The 18509-nt window shown below is 45.3% G+C and overlaps 1 protein-coding gene across 2 annotated transcripts in view; it reads left to right on the top strand.

Moving 5' to 3' along the window:
• The window catches only part of ILDR2 (immunoglobulin like domain containing receptor 2), a 42154-nt gene that overhangs the window by 11900 nt on the left and 11745 nt on the right, over positions 1–18509 (top strand). The window contains exons 4-6 of one of the 2 annotated variants that reach the window (XM_065654854.1): positions 8229–8285; positions 12746–12892; positions 13637–13813. In XM_065654854.1, the coding sequence (XP_065510926.1) occupies positions 8229–8285; positions 12746–12892; positions 13637–13813 (381 nt within the window). The remainder of the gene's footprint in view (positions 1–8228; positions 8286–12745; positions 12893–13636; positions 13814–18509) is intronic. The other variant, XM_065654862.1, reaches the window with a different exon arrangement.

Consider the following 18509-nt stretch of genomic DNA (forward strand, 5'->3'; position numbering starts at 1 on the left):
ACCTCCCCTCACTCCTTCAGGTGTCAGTCAAGCAATGGACAATTGGAGACAGTGTCATACCCTTGTCTAAATCCACAGTGTGACTGCGTATCATGTACTAGTTAATAACAGGCCCAAGACTGACCTGTGTGGGTTCAGGTGAGGTTATCTCTGCCAGGTGGCAGTTGTAGCTATTATATAGCCTCTCCAGAGGAGCTGACTGTGGCTGTGTGGTGATGGGCTGCTGAATTTTGTCCCTTCTTCACCTTCCTGTCCAGGATTCGGTGTCTTCTGTTACCTGTGTCTACAACTGTTCTCAGATACCAGTGATGAAACAGTGCCATGGTAACAGGAAGAATCTGTTTTTCAGTGTGTACAAAAGACTGTGGAGGGGAAAACAAAGAAATCCCAACCTCTGAGCCTGGCTTGATGATGTCCCCAGCCCCGGTTCTTTGTGGAGGAAACAGCATAGGCTGCATTACCTTGACCACATCTGCTCTTCTGTTCACTACAGCCTGTGGGTCTGCCCTTGCACTTTGTGCAGCACTCTAAGTTGGCAGCAGCATGAAAGCATACTTGTCGTGGGCATACTTTGTTCTGCCTCATGCTGTTTGGCGCAGCTTGTGTGTATTTCTTTTCCTGGGTAGTGTGTACGGAGGCAACATTCCAGCTTTTGGAGCGATTCCAGGTTACCTACCCATTTTCCTTCCTTCCTTCCCCTTCCAACCTTATTATTTTCCTTCTGCATTTGGTGGTATTTTTTTCTTCCTTTACCTCTCCCCGTTGATGGCTAAAGGAGGAAGCAACCAGTGGTAAAAATACCATTTCTTAATATTCTGGCATTTGGGACATTTTTTATTCCATCCCACTGCTCTGCTAGATATTAGTGACTTGCAGGGAAACAGTAAGTACAGGTGTAGATTGGAGCGATTCTGCAGTCCTAGGGGACATGTGGTAAAAGAGTTTTGTTTGGCGCTCTTTGAGTGGAACCCAGATTGCCTGTTAGAGTGATTGGAGCAGTGGAGGGATAGTGTCTGCAAGAGACACTACAATTCCCACAGCACATTGCTGTTTGCTCCCAGATGACAGTGGTCTTTCAAATATAATTTACATTGCTTATTTTGGGGCTGCTGCATGATCTCAGCATTGATTAGAATTTTGAATAGAGCAGAGGTTCTGCCCGCTCATGTTATCAGTGGGGGAAGACAGTAAAATCAGAACGGAAAAAGAAATAGGAAAAAATCCCTTCAACTGGTTTTATGTGAATGCCAAGATGAAAGGTATGTTTAGGCTAGAGAAAGATACTGCTGGACAGGTAGTCGTATATAATATAGAAACGTTGAAAGGTTTGAGAGGCAAAAATCGTAGATACCGAATGGCATTAATAAATTAATGGAAATTTGCTTAGCTAGAAGTGGAGGATCATGCTTTTGTACAGTGAATTGCACCATTGAAAATTGGTCAAAAGCTGCTTTATCACAATTGGGAGCAAAATCCAAAACCTGAGCAAATTACAGCATTCTGTTTTTCTTAGGGAAGCAATCACAGAGACTTCCAGTGAAGTCTAAGTAGCCAGTCAGCCTGGGTCATGATGGGATTGCATGTTTAGTTCTATCACCTGAATGTGTTGGATGTGTCACGTTGACACACAAAGAGTCTGGAGAACTCCGGGTAGCACCAAAGAATCCTATGTGCTGTCTTCATTTCAGGCCTATTTTAGAAAAACATGTAAGGATTTATTTATATCCATTTGTGCTCAACAAAGCTGATAGGATTTATAAAGCATACCTGATGTTAAGCATGTGCTTATGTGCTTCGCTGAAAGGACCATTCAGTAAGTTTTGCTTAGTCAGGGATTTTAACCCTCTCTAGCGGAATCAGTGCAGGCAAGGGAAGAGCGATTGTAACCTGCGTGCCTCAGAAACACTGAAGGAGATTGGCTGGTAGTTAACCTCCTGTAGAGTAAGGAAAGAATTTAAATTTAAAAGTACTATTTTTGGTGTCATTTGGAATCTCCAAAGGGGGTCTAGCACGCTGGAAACTGTATGAACCCTGCTTCTGCTGCGACAGGACTAGGCTGGCAGAGTTGAGCAATTCCGCAACAGGAGTCAAGTGGTGCTCTCTGTACTTACGTGTTTTACTAGAAATGTAGACCCCTTTGCTGATTACAGCTGAGCTAGTGAATCCATTTGCAACTCCATACATGTTTATTTTTTAAAACTAATGTGATTGAATCAGAAAGGCTGAATCCTAAATTTAAGAAAGTCTACGTTTCTATCTTAGTAGCTAGCAGCTGAGTGTCCCGCTTTTGAAACACAGACAGTGCTATTAATCAAATTGTTATTGGTAGCACCTGCGCAGTGCTTTTTATATGAGAGTGCCAGCGGGCTTCAGTGAAGTCACTCATTGCAGCCTTTGTTGAAGGGAACCACAGGCGCACCAGTGCAGTGGATGCAGGATGCCTGGAGTAACCTTCTAATCAGAACAGGGCAGTGTCAGTGGACACCCTGTCCTGGCTTCAGGTGACCCACTTCATACCAAGAAGCAGTCTAGCTTAATTGCATGGGGTTGATACAACCCAGTAAGGCTTTCCAAGAGCTGGAATTTACTAATCAGGTGCAGGGTCCTGTGGAAGCAGCTATACTGCTCCCTTCCAAAGCTGATACAGCTATAGAGCAGTGGCTGTAGGTATAGGCAGGCACAGCTGGCTGTCCTGAAATGTGTAGGTCTGCGCAAGCTCGGCAATGTTTGCATTATCAGATTTTACATAGCTTAGACATGCTTTACGAAACAGTGGCTTCATTCCCAAGGATGTGTCAAGTTCCTGGAAGAGGCAGGAAAGTGATCCACTAATCCCAGTTGTTGGTTTGATACTTTGGTTATTTATCCATGTGCTCTGCTAGACAGCTATTGCCTGCTTTTTTTCCGTCCAATTCGGCAGCTAATATGACATAAATGATATATTAGTGAAATATTATTTTGGAATTAGTCTTTTAGAAGCTTCAGCTTCTACTTTTGTTATGCTTTGAATAACAACTGTTAACATTTAAGTTTTTTGTTAGTTTCTGAAGTCAGCCAGTGCTTAACGTTGGTAAACTGACATGTTTGGTAGTTTGTATTACCAGACAATATTGATATAGGCTGAAACCAAAATGTATCAAGTCTAACACCCATAGGTAGGAAAGAATGTAGATACATATACACACAGCATATTGCACAGTAATTAATGTACTAATAGAGACATGCGTTGGCTTTCAGAGAGGATAAATCTCTACTGAGATGTGTGTGTATGGTCTGCAATGCTAATAAGACAATTCTTACTCAGCAAAGTGACTCAATAGCTGGTATAAATATAGCCAGGTTTGGAGTCTCTTGTGTGCCAGGAGAGGCTGTATTCTAAAAGTTCATGTGGTTTTGGAGACGGAAAAGTTCTTGGCAAAATTTTCCCTTACTAAGGTGATGGTGTTAGGATTTTGCTCTGTTTCACTGAAAAGCTGCCAGTAGCATCCATGCCAGTACTTGGTCACAGCAGTTGGCAGAGATGTCAGTGCCATTGGCCATGTGTTGGGGATGAGCGGGCCAGATCTCAGCCAGGGAGGTGTCTGTGAGCAGCTTCGCAGTGAGAGGGCTCTCCGACCTTCAGCTGTGCCTTTATGACCGAAGGCAGGTAGTGCCAGCAGGCAAAGGAAGTGATCGGCATGGTAGCCTTCCACTGAAAAATCCAGGCAAGGCATTGATGCCAGGAAGGCTGCTGGTGTCCTCCCACCCCCAAAGTGCGCATCCTGTCCTCATTAGGTGCTGCTGCCCCGTCCCAGACCACTGTGCTGCCACCTTTGTAATCTAGGTCCAGTCCCCCTCGTCCTAGCGCAACCTACTCCTGGTCATTTATTTCACGCCATTTAGAAGTGCTACTTGTTGACAAGGTTTTTTTACCCCTCTTTTCCTCCTTATTTGCCAGCAACAGCCACATGCTGCTCACAAAGGAGACTGGCGTGATTAAAAGACCTCCGTTACTAAGGTAGCCATGGCAACAGCCTCCTTGGCGGTCTTTGTTGCCTGCTAAAACTTTGATCTCCAAGAAAGGCTGCTGCTGTTTCTCCCTCCAATTGAAGAGAAGGAGGGGAAGAAAGAATAAAGTTTACTCTGAGCAGAGGGAGAACGGAGGAGCTCATTGCAGAGCCATGCTCTCCCAATGAACCTCACAGCAGCTTTCTTGGAAGAGCATCTGATTTACAAGGGCCACACTTCCTCTCCTGTCCTTTCCAGCTTCTTCTAACGACAGTGTTCTGTGCCAGGGGCCTCTTGCCATGGCATGGCTTGGCAAATTTTTCTGCCACTGAGGAAGAAACAGTTCCTTCTGTAGTTGCTGCCTCCTGTGGCTGCGGTTCTACTGCTGCAGGTAGGCCTGCAGAGGCAGCCCCAACAGGGAAACCAATTCAACAGTTATTCCTGTATTTACTCAATATTTATCACATTTATGCAATTGTCAGTATTTACCATGTTCCCATATTTACCCGATTGGCATGTTCCTGACTGCATCTGTGCCTACTTTATTCATGTCATCATTTCTTTTCAGCTGCACCACTTACCCTAATTATTTTTGTGTCTCTTCTCTGCAGACTCTCTGCTAATAATCTGCTTGACTCCAGTTCCTCGCTGATCTGCTGCTGTTTGCTCTCCCGCTCTATCACTCGCCCTCCATCTGCCTATTAACTGCTGTCCTCGCTTGCCTCTTCCGTATCCCTGCACCTTCTGGACCCGCTCTGCAACATCTCAGCTTTTCCCTCTCCCATTCCTCCTCCCTGCCCTCTCCTGCTGCATTCTGCTGGTGCAGACTGGCGGCTCGCCGGCTCCCTTGCACTTTGGGGCTAGCTGGGGCCCGGGGTGTGTGGGGTGCCTGATGAGAGGCTGCTGTGGGCAGGTAAAGCCCCGCTGCAGCACAATGGGAATACAGACATGAGCGTGTCCCAGATCCGTACTGGAAAAAGGACGAGCTCCTAGCTCCAACAGAGCTGCCTGGGACAACCCTGGTAAACGGGGCCATTGTCTATTTGCTTTCCCCTGAGGGTGTCTGCTGGGGCTTGGTGGTGAGAGCTCACACAGAGGACACATAGCCCTTGCAGGGCTACAAAGCTGTGACTTGGCAGCTGTGCCCGGCCATGTCTCAGAGTGCCTGTGGTCCTCTTTCTCGGGCGGGCAGAGCCACCGTGCAAAGGTGGTGCAGCAAGATGGTCTCTTGGCAGGATGTTTTACTAAATAGTTTTCTCCCCACCAATTCTTTGTAGCCCAGCTCTCCACCTTCAAGTTTCCTTAAAAAAAAAAAAAAAAAGAGGTGAGGTGAGCTTATTGTCCACAGAAGGAGCAGCTGGGTACAGAGAGCCAGGAGGTCAGTGGCCATGATGTCCATGGCCTCCCCTGGCTGGCATTTCAGCCACAGGTCCAAAGGGAGGCTTTGCTCACTGAAACATTGCCCTCTTTGCCCCGGCTTCAGGCACTGTGCCTGCCTGGTCTCCCCTCCGCCAGCTACCGCCTGGCTTTGGGACGCACCCCTGCCTGGACCAGGCTTGCACAGGGCAAGTAAGCGAGGGTCAGCAATGGCCCTTGCCCCCCAGGGCCCCCTTGTCCCTGCACCCGCTGGCGGGCTGAGTGATTTTACTCCACTTGTTGCTGGCGGTGGGAGGAAAGTCGCCTTCAATGAGGGCACTGCCAGGGAGCCTTCCGTCTCCGTAGCAACCATGAGGTGGCCATGGTGGCAGGCAGCCTGGCCTGTTGGTTTCACCCGCTAAGCGGGAGACGCATGGCGGGGGGAAGGGGGAATTCATTCATTCACAAGGAGGGGCGGGAGCTGGGCTGCACTGAAAGCTGCTAGGGGCATGGCAGGGCAGAGGCGGGCTTTGTGCTTGCTGGCAGAGTTCAGGCTGAACCATGCTAGAGTTTGCTGCTGCCTTGAGCCCTCCTGGACTTTGTGAATCGCCTGCAGCTGGTTCTGGGGCCCTCACGGCTGTGTGAGCCCCGCTGGCAGGGCAGGGGGAGCAAATTCTCAACGCAGATACTCAGCAGAGCTGAGTAAGGCTTCACAAACAGGGAAATATTTGACTGCTCGTAGGTAGCACAGAGGAACTACTTCAGCTATCTTCATGATGAGTTACCAAGTTCTCAAGCATTATTATTTTTGAGGGATGCTTCTTCCTCCTTGAACATGCGGTTTCTCCTGGGGATCAGGAGGCACCGTAAGACCCAGCACTAACAGGGATCAAGGCTCTTTGGGTAGGTTCAAAATAAAGCAGGTGCTTATTTGGACTTGTGAGATGGAGCTTTTGCTCTTTATAGGTGTCACTCCTTTACCTCTGGTACCACACGTCCCAGCCCTAAATTAGCGATATACCTCCAGCTATTTGTCCATTGGCATCTGCTCTCAGAAGACTAGGGCTGCACATGAGCTTGTGTGGACATAACAACACACGGGAGGCAAGCTGCATGCCAGCGTCTGCCAATATGTTCCGCATGCATGTGGTTCACATGTACATTGTTCGCACACACAGACACACACACATAATTCCATGGTTTTTTGTGCATACTGGGGAAATGAGGAATATATTTAGTATGCATGTGGAACATAATGTAAGTCTAGCATACCATGACACAAGGCATACATTTATTGCATGTGTTTGGAGCCCACTTGTGGCACCCAAGACTTAAGCCACACATATGATGTATACATGCCTGTATCTTGTGAGCAGAAAGTATACGTGAGCACCTTCCCATAACAAACCAGCTGTGAGCAGTTTGGACATTTGGTGCTTTCAGAAAATGGACTGCAAAGAACATAATGAAACTCTTTGTATATGTAGATGAAAATGTTGCAGTAGACTAATGGCAGGAGTCCTCCTTGAAAGTAATTTTCTGAAGGATCAGCATTGTATCTCTTGCTAAGGCTTCAGGAGCACCTCATCATGATGGCGTTACTGTGAGTACTAGACAACTTTGACGAGTCGCATCTGCTTGCAAAGCACTGCCTGCATTCGGAGTATGTTTATTATGGCTCCCACAGGCATCCTTGTGGATTTTTGATCTCTACAGAACCTCTGCTGAAGCACTGAGAAAAAACCGACAGTGGGGATTTGATTATAACACACTTCAAGGACAGACTGGAAGCCAAGGAACTTGGGATCCAGTTTACCACTGTGTCTGAGTGTTGCTTAGTGCAGGACCTGAAGGGCATGTGGGGAGGTTAAAGGTAGCTTTCTACAACTTTTGCACTGGCTTGCCCTCAGTTGCTTCTGTTATGTTACATCCACAATGTATGCCTCTCTTCAGAGTGCAGCTCTCCTACCTCATGCATGTCTTTAAAAAAAATAAGCATGGTCCTGGTGCTACATAAGAGTATGCAGCACAGCTGCACATGGGGTTGTTCTGCCGATGCACAGTTGTTTGTAAATTATAGCTCAACACTGCAGGATGTTTGCTGTGTGTTAGAAGCATCCCCGACATTCCGTGCCAAAACAAATAAGCACCAAGCTGCCTTTGGGCTTGGATTTTGTTTGCATTCAGTTATGAATTAGAAGTTGACTTGCCTTTTTTTTCTTTATCTTTTGCAAAGTGTTTCCACACATTTCTACATGAATCCTTCCCTGGTTGGTTTGCTTCGCTTGAGAGCTGGCCTTACATCACACAGTCTCACCAAGTTACTTGTGCATCTTGTAATAAATAGCACACGCTCACTTCAAGACTCCTTTCCTGGAGCCCTGCAGAGCCCCACATGGAGAACACCACCCACGGGTGTCAGATGCATGTGGCTGATTTGTCAAGGGCCTCGGGTGAAAGATGTTTCACATCCATCCAAACTACATCACAACATTTTTAAAGTAAACTAAATCCTTCTGAGGGCTATCGGGCATTTCCAGGATCTTTCTGCATGTGTAGAGCGTAACTCCAGAAAGATGGTACCATGTAACCATGCTGAGGGGACCTCCCTCTTCTTGTCATTTTGTGTCTAGATTGGAGAAGCTCTGTTCCAGGTTCTTTCTCCGCAGCTCTGCTGATAACCTAAAGTGCAAGGACACAGAAATGGCAGAAGTGCAGATGCAGACACCAAGCATCAAGGATGACGTCTATGGTTGATAGGAATTCACTTAACAGAGTGCAAATGGGCAGATGAGGAAGGGGACTGGAGGCTAAGGCAGGGGCTGGGGAGTGTGTTTTTCTTGCAGTAACCTCTCTCCTTGTTCTCCTCCTTCTATCTTTTCTAGGCAGGACAGGGCTGCTTGCTGATCTCTTGCCCAGTTTTGCTGTGGAGATTATGCCAGGTATTCAGTCATTTCACCCTTCAGTCACCCAGTCCTCTGTCATCTTGTCTGTTTATCCTTCTACAGCATCTTTATGTGGTGTATGTTCCCTCTTACATGTGTTTTGTCTGGGGATAAAAAGGGAAAAGCCTATCGCTTATTGGGAAAGTGTGTTGGGTTGAGATGTGAGAGAGCCCTTGCTGGGACTTGGGGGAGGAATGACTGTGCTGGGACCCAACACAGAAAGATGGTTGATGTCATGTCAGGATCAGTGTGAGGGCCAGCGCTTTTCAGGGGAGGTTTTATATCAAGCTCCCTGCTCTCCCCCTGCTAGCACCAAGGTAAAGCTGCTCCAGCTTGCGAGACCTCGGCAGCCTCACGTGCCCATATGGCTTTGTGCGTCAGCTGCTCTTGTGCAGTAGTAACTTCCGCTCCCCAGACCCTGTCCTGCGGGTACCATTATAGCCATCACCACAGATGGTAGCACAGGAGGTGCTAGAAATAGAGCACTGGTTAGCAGCCCATCAGTGGTACAGCCCCTCTTGTGCTGCATGGCCGGGGCTTTATCTAGGTAACACCAGGTGGTTGGACCAGACATGAAAGCTCTCTGCCCATGATAAATCCCTCACTGACCAAACTGATGAGAGCCACCAGTTCTGGCACTTATTGCAGAGGAAGCAGAGACTGTGCAACAGATTGTCCTTGAAAGGGAAAAGCCGTGAGAACATTTAGCCTTTGAGTCATCTGATCATCCCCTGACACTGCCCAAGGAGTGTTTCTTTCACACATTTGTGCAAAAATGCAACTCCACATAAATGTGTGAAGCTATTTTCAGGTCTGTCCCAGAGATGCAGAGAGAAGGCAGACACTCCCCCCAACTCCTGTATAACCCAAAGCTCCCTGGAAGTTCAGCATGGCAGGAGGGGGATTGGTCTTTTCAGCATAGACAGAAGTTGATTCTCTGTTGCCTAACACTTTTTTTTTTTTTTTCCCTGCTATTTTGAATTTTATTGAATGGGTATGAAATTCTTGTGTGTTGGCCAGGTGGCTTTCTGGTACCCTCATTGCATGGGTGTAAACAACAAGGAAGTGTAAAAGGTGGTGGCAAACCCCATTTCAGCTGTTAGCATTGCCTGTTACCTGAAAAAACAAAACCAGATACTCCTCCAAGCACAAAACAGAGGTTTCCAGACAGTGAGAACACACAGCATTTCAGCTTGGTAATCATTTGAATCTCAGGATTACACAGTTGTATCTGGAAGGGCTGTGATAGAAGATAACAGTTGTACTGGAGGAGAGATTAGGGAATTGCAGGTAAAAGTAGTTCAATACCAGTTTTGTGCATAAAGGAGGAGCCAGCAGGCTTTTTTGCTGTTTTCTTAACCTTATCAGAGAAGCAAATGATCTCACTTCCTGTGAAGTAAAATCCTTCATGATTCATAGGTCCGTGTGACTGGGACACTGATTTCAAACATCCAGTCTTGATGTTGAGTATCTTGCAGTGTGCAGGGTACATACTAACCTGACTTCCTTTTACACTCCCAGAATGTTTTTAGGAAGACCACAGATACACTTACAATGGACTTGCTGTTTGTTTTTTTTCCTCTTCCAGGCTTTTATCCTTGATGGAGTCATTAGGAACTGTTCACTAATAGCTCTGGAGATCTGACACCTGAGCTTCATTTCGTAACTGTGGCTGGCCACTTCTGTCATGTGATACTATTTCACCTCTGTCAGTGATTGCCATAGAGAACAAGATGAGAACATGACAAAAGAAAAAGGCGCTGAGCTATTGCCCTGCAATAGATTAGGAAGTAACAGGACTGGAAAGGATTGTCTGCCTTGCTGTCTTACATGCTTACTGAGAACTGTGTAATTTCATCCTTTCCGTAAGCTTAGCAAGTTTAAGAGTAGTCAGAGTTTGGCCTTTCTTTCTCCCATTGGATCGATTTCATTGATGCGCATCTTCTAGCTTCCATATACATTACTCACAGCCTGTTTATGCCCATTCAAGTAAGACCTTTAACTATAGTACCTGCTTTTCCTCCTAGCATTCGTCCTCCTAGCATATTTACAGGCAGCAGCCACATCTGCTCTCAGCCCTCTTTTTAATAGACTAATGCAGCAAGTTTCAGCTCTCCTGCTGCAAGGCAGGCAATTGAGTCCTTTCATTTCCTCAAACCCCTGCTTTGCATCTGCTTCAACCTGGATTCATCTTTTCTTCTACAAAGATGACCAGAGCTATATAACATGAGTAACTTCAGATGAAGTTACATGGAGGCCTTTTATGATGGCATTAATGTTTCCTTAACGTTACTGGAAATTTCTCCTCGACTGGGCATGGCATTACATTTGCCGTTTTTGTGGCTGTATTGCATAGGCAGTTACAGCTGTCCTATGATGGAGTAGTATACTGGCTCATTTCTCGTTTTTCAGTTGACTTCAACTAATGAGGTCCTGTTCAGAACATAAATTGTTCTTAATCCTTGAACGTGTGACTTTGAAAGTATTGCTGCATTCCTTGAAATTCAGTATATTGCTGCATTTTGTGTTTCTTATTGCAGGCCCAAGGACAACTCGCCCTTTCTATAACATACCCCAGTATTCATCTTCAGTGGCAATGCTTCTCTACCTCTTGTCTTGAAAATACATTAACACATTCTTATTTTCTGTGTAAAGGTCATTCGTGAAAATAGTAAATAAGCACTTGAAGAACTGTATCTGTAATCTACTCTAAGCTCACTCTTTTCCATTCATGAATGTTTCCCTCCAGCAATTTCCTTTTTCTTTAGCTGAATTTTTCTCAGCATATAGTAACTTCACCAAAAAAAAAAAAAATCCACCAGGACCAAAATTATCTGCAAATTTAAATGAAATTCATCTGTTTCAGCCAAAAAAGAAATAAAATATTCAAAAAATATAAAACATTTCATTTGACACTTCTGAAATGAAGTGTTTTGATTTGTAAATGCCAGATCTTTCACTGACTTTTTTAAAGAGAATTGTAAGCTCTAGATTAAAAATGGCATTTTAAAAAGGAAATTGCTTGTAGAAGAGTTAAGGAAAACTCAAACAAAGCAAAGAATTTTACCTCTGTTCAAACAGAATGCTATGGATGAATCAAAAATGGCACTTCTTAGTTTTGCATTTTATTAAGAACTACAAAAAACCCCTTCTGTTTCGATTATTCCAAGCTGAACATTTTTCCTTGAACTTGCAGCTTAGCGATGCAGGTGAGAGGTGCACTATTTTTCCAGTGTGATTCAATACTTCTTCATTTAAATACTAATGTACCAGGAGACCCCTTAGTGAATGCATGCTGGACTTACATTCGGAAGCACTGGTCTGCTGCTTTATTTTTCTCTGCAGAGCAGCCCCACCACTTCTTTCTTTGCTTGCTTACCACCTTTCCAAGGTGGTTGCATAACTGCCTGGGTACACCTGGAGTCTTTCCCCAGATTTTCCCTCACCAGCCATCTGACTTCTGGATAGGTTGGTGCACCTCTGTGATGTAAAACCAACTCCAGGCCTCCTATACATTCCAAGTCTTGAAATTTCTTGGTCCAGATGTGTTCACTCACCATTCCCGTGGTCCAGGGAATTGCCATGTGGCGGTAGGCACAGCACTGTGCATTCAATCCCCTGCAAAGCGCAGGATGGCCAGATGCAGAGCTGGGAGCTGCTGCGGCGTGGGCTGGGCACCTGCCACTGCACATTTCCCAGCAGCGAAGTTTGGGAAACCTTCTCTCGCTCCCCTTCCTATTCAAACCCCATCCTGTTTTTTGTGGACCAGCTCTGTTGTGCTTTCACTTGTAGGGTGTTTTTCAGCTGTTCCCTTTTGAGGCCTGGCAGACATCATCTGAGGCATCAGCAGAGGGAAGAAAGAAAAAAAAAATGGTCGTTAGGTTTCCCGGCTGGCTGCAGCGCCTGAATAGGATGTTCATTTGGCACATTCAAAAGAATAATTGCATGCGTGGGCCTAGTTGTGAAGGGGCAGGCCTGGCTCATTTACTGGGCTATTTATAGCATGCTTTTCACCATCGTTTGTCCCATTAAAACTAGAATATGGGTAGGGAACAAACACACAAGCAGGGCATGAACATGGCCAGGAAGAATGAGTCTTTGATGAGATCCAAATGTTAATGGAGTAGATCCTGCAGCATTCGTACAGGTCTGACTTGGGGCAAAGGGTTTCCGTGCGGGAGAACAAGAACTCCTGCCTCCCTGCTACTCGCCTCTCAGCCAGCCAGAGATGTCGCAGGAAGGGACCACATTTCCATAGCTCCATTTCTTACTGTCATGTGCCATTTGTACTTCGACACAGAGGGGAACAGAGTCCTAGAACAGCAGGGAGTCCACTTCTGTTACTCACCTGCCTGTTTTGCCCCTGTGCTCTCCCCTGGGGGTGGGTGTTGCTGATGTTCCCTTCTACAGTGATATGCAATCTTGTAAGTATCTGCCTTTCTCCCTGTGTTTTCCAGAGTGGGTCTTTGTGGGCCTGGTGATCCTCGGGGCGTTCCTGTTCTTCCTCCTGGTGGGGATCTGCTGGTGCCAGTGCTGCCCACACAGCTGCTGCTGTTACGTCCGCTGCCCCTGCTGTCCTGAGTCCTGCTGCTGTCCCCGGGCACGTGAGTGACCATGTCCCAGCCTGGCGCAGATCTTCTCCTGCACAGCATTTTCTCCCTAGCAGAACAGGAGGAGAATCTGCTTCCTTTGCCCCACGCATTTTGCTTGACTAAAGAACTAGTTCCTAGGGAGTGAAGCATCTGACCTATTGCTCCATGGTTGAGTGCTCAAAGTTAATTACAAATGTAATTCCCTGAGCCCCTCCTGTCTTGGCAGCTCTGCCAGCTTCTCCAAAGTGTTGTGCTCCTCTTCCAAATTTGTTGTCATGTCAGTGGATGTTGCAAGTTAGAGCTAAGGGCAGCCTGGGAGGTTTCTTCCTGGCCATACAAAGCAGCTGCCCTCTACAACAGTGCAAAATCCTTGCAAGCCAGCAAGGTTCCTGGTCAGGCTCAGGCAGATCTGTCAAGTGTCATGAGCCTCATCCCTGCTGCTTGAGTTATCAGTTGTTTTTAAAGCTGAGCTGCCACTAAATTGTGGCAGCGGTAATGCTGGCTGTAACACCCTGAACGTTTTTCAATCACTGAGCATTTTGCAGTGCTCATCTGATCTGCTATGTGCATATTTTAAACTCCCCTCAGTGCCCTTCGAGGCTTAGAGAAATTCAGATTGGTCCTTGTCATTTCATTTGTCCAGTTGTCTCCTGCTGGGTTGTCACCAGTGTAAGTGATGTGCAGGTTTTGGCCACATGCCATGTCAGGCTGTGGGAAGCTGGTGTGATGCTAACTGCTGTTCTTTTTCTTTTTCAGTGTATGTAGCAGGTAAAGCAGCAAAAGCTGGGTATCTTCCTGCAGTCTCCTCCATGCCAGGTCCATACTACATCCCCAGTGTTCCTGTAGCTGGTGTCCCGTCTCCTGCTATGCTGATGGATAAGTCGCACCCACCTCCCTTAGCCCCAAGTGACTCCAGCGGAGGAAGCCAAAATGGTAATTTGCAGTGCCAGGCACAACATTCAGTCCTCTTACTGGGAGCTGTACTGGGAAAGGGAGGATTAATTGTAACTCATAGAGTGGTGTGAACAGAAGAAACACAGAGAAACTGCATTTTGATCCTGGTGCTGGCAATGACATTTGCATCCCTTAGGGCCACATGGTGCAACTTTTCTAGTACCATCAACACAGTGTCAGTGTGTGGGTGCCTAATTAGGTCAGCAGGGAATGGGAGGCCAAGTTCATGCCCGGGACCTGTCTCGTTACTGCTGCAAACCTTTACTTGCAGAGGGGAAGAGAATGAAGATGATTTCAGGGGAGCAGAGGCAGTGGCTGTTTTCCCCTTAGATCTAATGCCTTGCAAGCTGCTTTCTCTTGGTAAACTGTTCTTCCTGCCCTCTGTAGAGCAGTGCTTGCCCTCTGGCAGCAGTTTTTTGCTGCAGCATGTTCTACTGTCCCCATGGCATTTTGGGCATGGGGACATGCTCCCTCAGCATTTTTTCCCAAGAGCATTCGGGGTTAGACCCCCTCCCATACCTTACAGAAGTCAGTAGGTTACTTTTTTTTTTTTTTTAGCCTCTGAATTTGTGAAGTGTGAGTGATAAAAGGCTTCTGACTAGAAAGGAGTTGTGGATCACTGTCAGACATAGAGCATCAGTATGACGACTCTATCTCAGTGAGGGTCACTCCTGCTGCAAAGGAAGCTGCCATCGAGGAAGAAGAGGGTAGCTATTTAGCCACATGCTAGCATTTCAGGATCAGAGTGGCTGTCCAAATTCAAACATGCTGCACCAGAAATGACTTTCACCGACGTAGAGTCACTGTACTGACACAGTAGGTTTGCCATTGATCAGCTATGTCTGATCTCAAAGCACCATACTATTAACAGTTGTTAAATATTGCTCATGAAAATGCTTTGATAAGACACTCCCAAAAATACAAGATCAGGTAGCATAATTGAGTAATTAAGCTTTTGGAACAACCCTATGCATCCTTCCACTATCCCAGTCAGTATACTAACCTTTCTGGAATTACGAAAAAAGTGTTTTCTGTCAACAATCATACTTTTTTTTTTCCACTGAAGTCAAAACAGAGCTCTGGAATGGAGCATTTTGAAATAGGAAATAAATCAATCACTGATCCAAAGCAGAACATACCCAATTCAAAAACTTTTGTCAGAAAATGATGAATGACAGCCCAGTGCTTAATTTTTTTCCTCTGTGAAAAATGTCACCACACACAGAGCATGGTGTTGGCTGTGAGAACTCCAGGGATTTTTTAAGAGTCACATCACAGCCCCAAGTTCGTCTCGACTGTGTGTTACTATCAGGGCACACATGCAGAATGAAAAATTGGATGTGTTTGGTAACCAAAAGGAAGAGCTTTTAACATCCCACGTTCATTACACAGGAAGATGCATTTATTATATAAACCAAATCAGCTGGCTGGACTTAATCCCTCAACTCAGGACTTGACAGGAAATACTACGTATTGCAAATAAAACTATTATTGCAGAGTTTTAACTGTTGTGACAAGACAACAGAGGTTCTTAAGCTTTTTAAAAATTTTTAATTAATATTTTTTGCAATGATATGGACAAACCCATAGTCTGGATCACGCATGTGTTGTCCAAGGTGTTCCTTGAACTGTGGAGCTAAGGAAGGGTGATACCCTGCACCCTGTTCCTCTTTCTCTTAAGGTCCTCCACAGTGCCAGAATATCCCCTAATTACAGGCCATAGAAGAGAAAACATTATGTGGCTGTTCCAAGCTACTTATTTGCTGGTTGGCCAGACAGCAAACTGAACAAAATAGGTAGTGGTTGAGTTTATAATAAAGGCCTTTTGTCAGAAGGAGCACCAATTATGGTCTCATGTCCTCCACACAGCCAGTGTAGGTCTGATCTGAAACTTGGTATCTTTGCGACTTCAACCTTTCTGTCAAGTTTATTTAAGAAAGAGGGATCAGAAGTGCTGAGGGACAGAGACAGCAGGATTCTCTAATCCTGGCTGCCATGCTAAAAAGGACAGCCTTTGCCCTAGATAGTTTCTGTTTATAAATGACCCCTGTGAGGTGGTCTAGTGAGCAAATTCAGGCATGAGGATATTTAGAAAATTTGCCTAGGGTTACATGAAAGCCATGTGACAAAGCTCCAGTGAAGCCTAGAAACTCAATCCTAAACTTAGGGTTGAACTGGAAAAAAAGAAAAAAAAAAATCAGCTTTCTTATTTAGAAGAGTGTTGGCAATACGAGGATGTGTGCTATGTCTTTTTTAATTGCAGTGGTTACCTGGAGACTTTTGAGTAAATTCCTTAAATCATGCACACAGGGAAGCTTCTGATCCAAGAGCTGGACTCCAGACCTTTAATGTGGAAAGTGTATAAGGATGAGACATCATTTACTTCCTAACCACTCCTGTCTGAAAAAAATAGTAGTGCCGTCCTTTCTGGGGAGGAAAACAGCTTACAGTTTTGGCTGACTTGATTCCACCCACAGAAGAATAATTTTAAAAGTGTCTAGTTAAACACAAATTAAACATTAGAAATTTATGAACCATTCAGGAGAAGAAAATATGGTCTAGCAGGGAAGAATGTTCCATTCCCTTTGACTTCAGTGAATGGTTCTGGGCAAGTGGTTAATGTCTCTGCATCTTTATTTCCTTATAATTAAGATGGACCTAAAAATATTCGGGTCTTATTAAAGGGTTTTGGCAATTTACAGATGAAGAAGGGTGTGAGGAGGAAGCATGTCTTTGGTTCTCACACAAAGGAATAATAGAGAGGTTTAATAAGTTGAACATTCAATATCATTGTGAGAAGTATTTAATAAATAAATGTAGAGACAAAATATGCTTCATCTATAATGGAAAATGCTGTTTTATGAGCTGTTCATGGTCATCTTTGCAGATTTAAATCCAAAGTTAATTTCTAGATGCTTACAAAATTAACCAAGAAATTTGTTTGCCTTTTGATACACAGCTGCAACAGCAAGCCGAGCATGAAGCCTAGCTAATTCTCCATCAGTTCCAGGAGCAATAGATGTTGCCCAAATAGATATTTGGCGCAGCCTCATCATGAGTAGTGGATCTGGGGAGACAGAGTCTGGAAGCTGCCTGTTCAAGTTCCCCAAACTTTATTAGTAGGTCAGAGTAATTTCCAGCTGATGCTTATTTTCTGGCTTTTGTGTAAATGCAGTAGCACCTTAGCTGAGATCCTGGTATACACAGTGGAAAAAAGAATAGTGAGAGGCCCCTCTCTTGGCAAGGTACTAGACAGAGGTCAGCCATGGTGGTGAGATATAGTGGAGAATTTGCCTTGCTGTTGCTCATGCAGTGCAGTTGGAGTCATTGCTTCTGCGGTCAGTCAGTCCAGCCCCTCTACAGAGCAGCAACCTCCCTTCAAGAGATGAGATGGTCTTCCACTTGGGGAGGTGAAGGCAGAGTTCCTTGTGTTCTGTAAATCAGCGTGCACATTTGCAGTCAGTGTGCACACATTGGTGGGGATAAGAAAACAAAGCAAAACTCCAGATTACTGTCAGCTAAGCTGTTTGGAGACACATTGAAAGCAGGACCCTGAGAGACCCATACTATGTTTAACATCTAATACCTTTCCCAAGTACAGATAAACAAGGTAATATTTCAAGATGTAGTTACTTACCTTACATGTGCACAGTCAAAACCTACAGTAAAGCACTTTCCTCCTGGAGCAATTTGTGGGATTATTTCTGGAATCCTTCTAGCAATTTCTGTGGCACAGGCATTTCTAAAGCAGAGCATGGTTATTTAATAGTTCACAGACACATGGACAGCAGTTTAGGACAGAAGGTGCCTAAGAATACCGCTGCCAAGTCCTTGTTCAGCCCACACAGTGCGTGCATACTATGCAACATACTACCAGACCCATATGTTAGTAGCTTGATGTATTGGGGTGTGGGATAAAACAGAAAGAACAGGTTCGCTCAAAACCTCCGTCCCAAGTATTTAAATCGTGCCCCAAGAGGAGTGCTCATGCAACACTGCAGTATTTACAAAAGGGAACATACTAACCCCATGCAAAGTAGAGAGGTTCCGTTTTGTAGCATTAAGTGAATTGTCCTCATGAGGCTGAATTTGAGGATTGTAGTCATCTTTAGTGCTTAGCGCTGTGTTTCTCTCAATCTTGAAATACCCCCATGCTGAGACCTTTCATAAATAATCTGCTATAAAAGCCTTGTTTTCTTCAAAGGCCTGATAGGTGGAGTTCTCTGCTTGCCTACTGTAGACCTGCCTTGAGGTAGTTGGCCTGTTCACAGGGTTAGCAGGTAAAGTGTGCACAGAGCCAGCCTGCCAGAGTTAGAGCTGCTGTGGCTCCAGGTGTGTGGGGGCTGCTTTTCTACATACAGGAATGTGGAAAAGCCAAAAAGGCTTCCCAGACTTCCCCTGAAAATGGAGTAATCCTGGCAGTCAAGCGTATAAGACATACCTTTCCGGTAAAATAAAGCATGTAAAGAATGCCAGAGCAGGCAATTTCACAGTTACCCAGTGACCTGATTGGCCCCATCATTGGACTTAGTATAAATCTCAAAGCAGCATGATGTGCTTTGTGAGGCTTTCTGTGTTTCCTTATGTATTCTCTGGAGCTTCTCCTACCACATACTCTTCAACCTGTGAGCAGAATTCATAGGGATGAGAGGGTGGAGTGGTCCTGCAGAGTGAC

Source organism: Caloenas nicobarica, chromosome 1 (genome assembly GCF_036013445.1).
Source record: "Caloenas nicobarica isolate bCalNic1 chromosome 1, bCalNic1.hap1, whole genome shotgun sequence".
Lineage (NCBI taxonomy): Eukaryota > Metazoa > Chordata > Aves > Columbiformes > Columbidae > Caloenas > Caloenas nicobarica.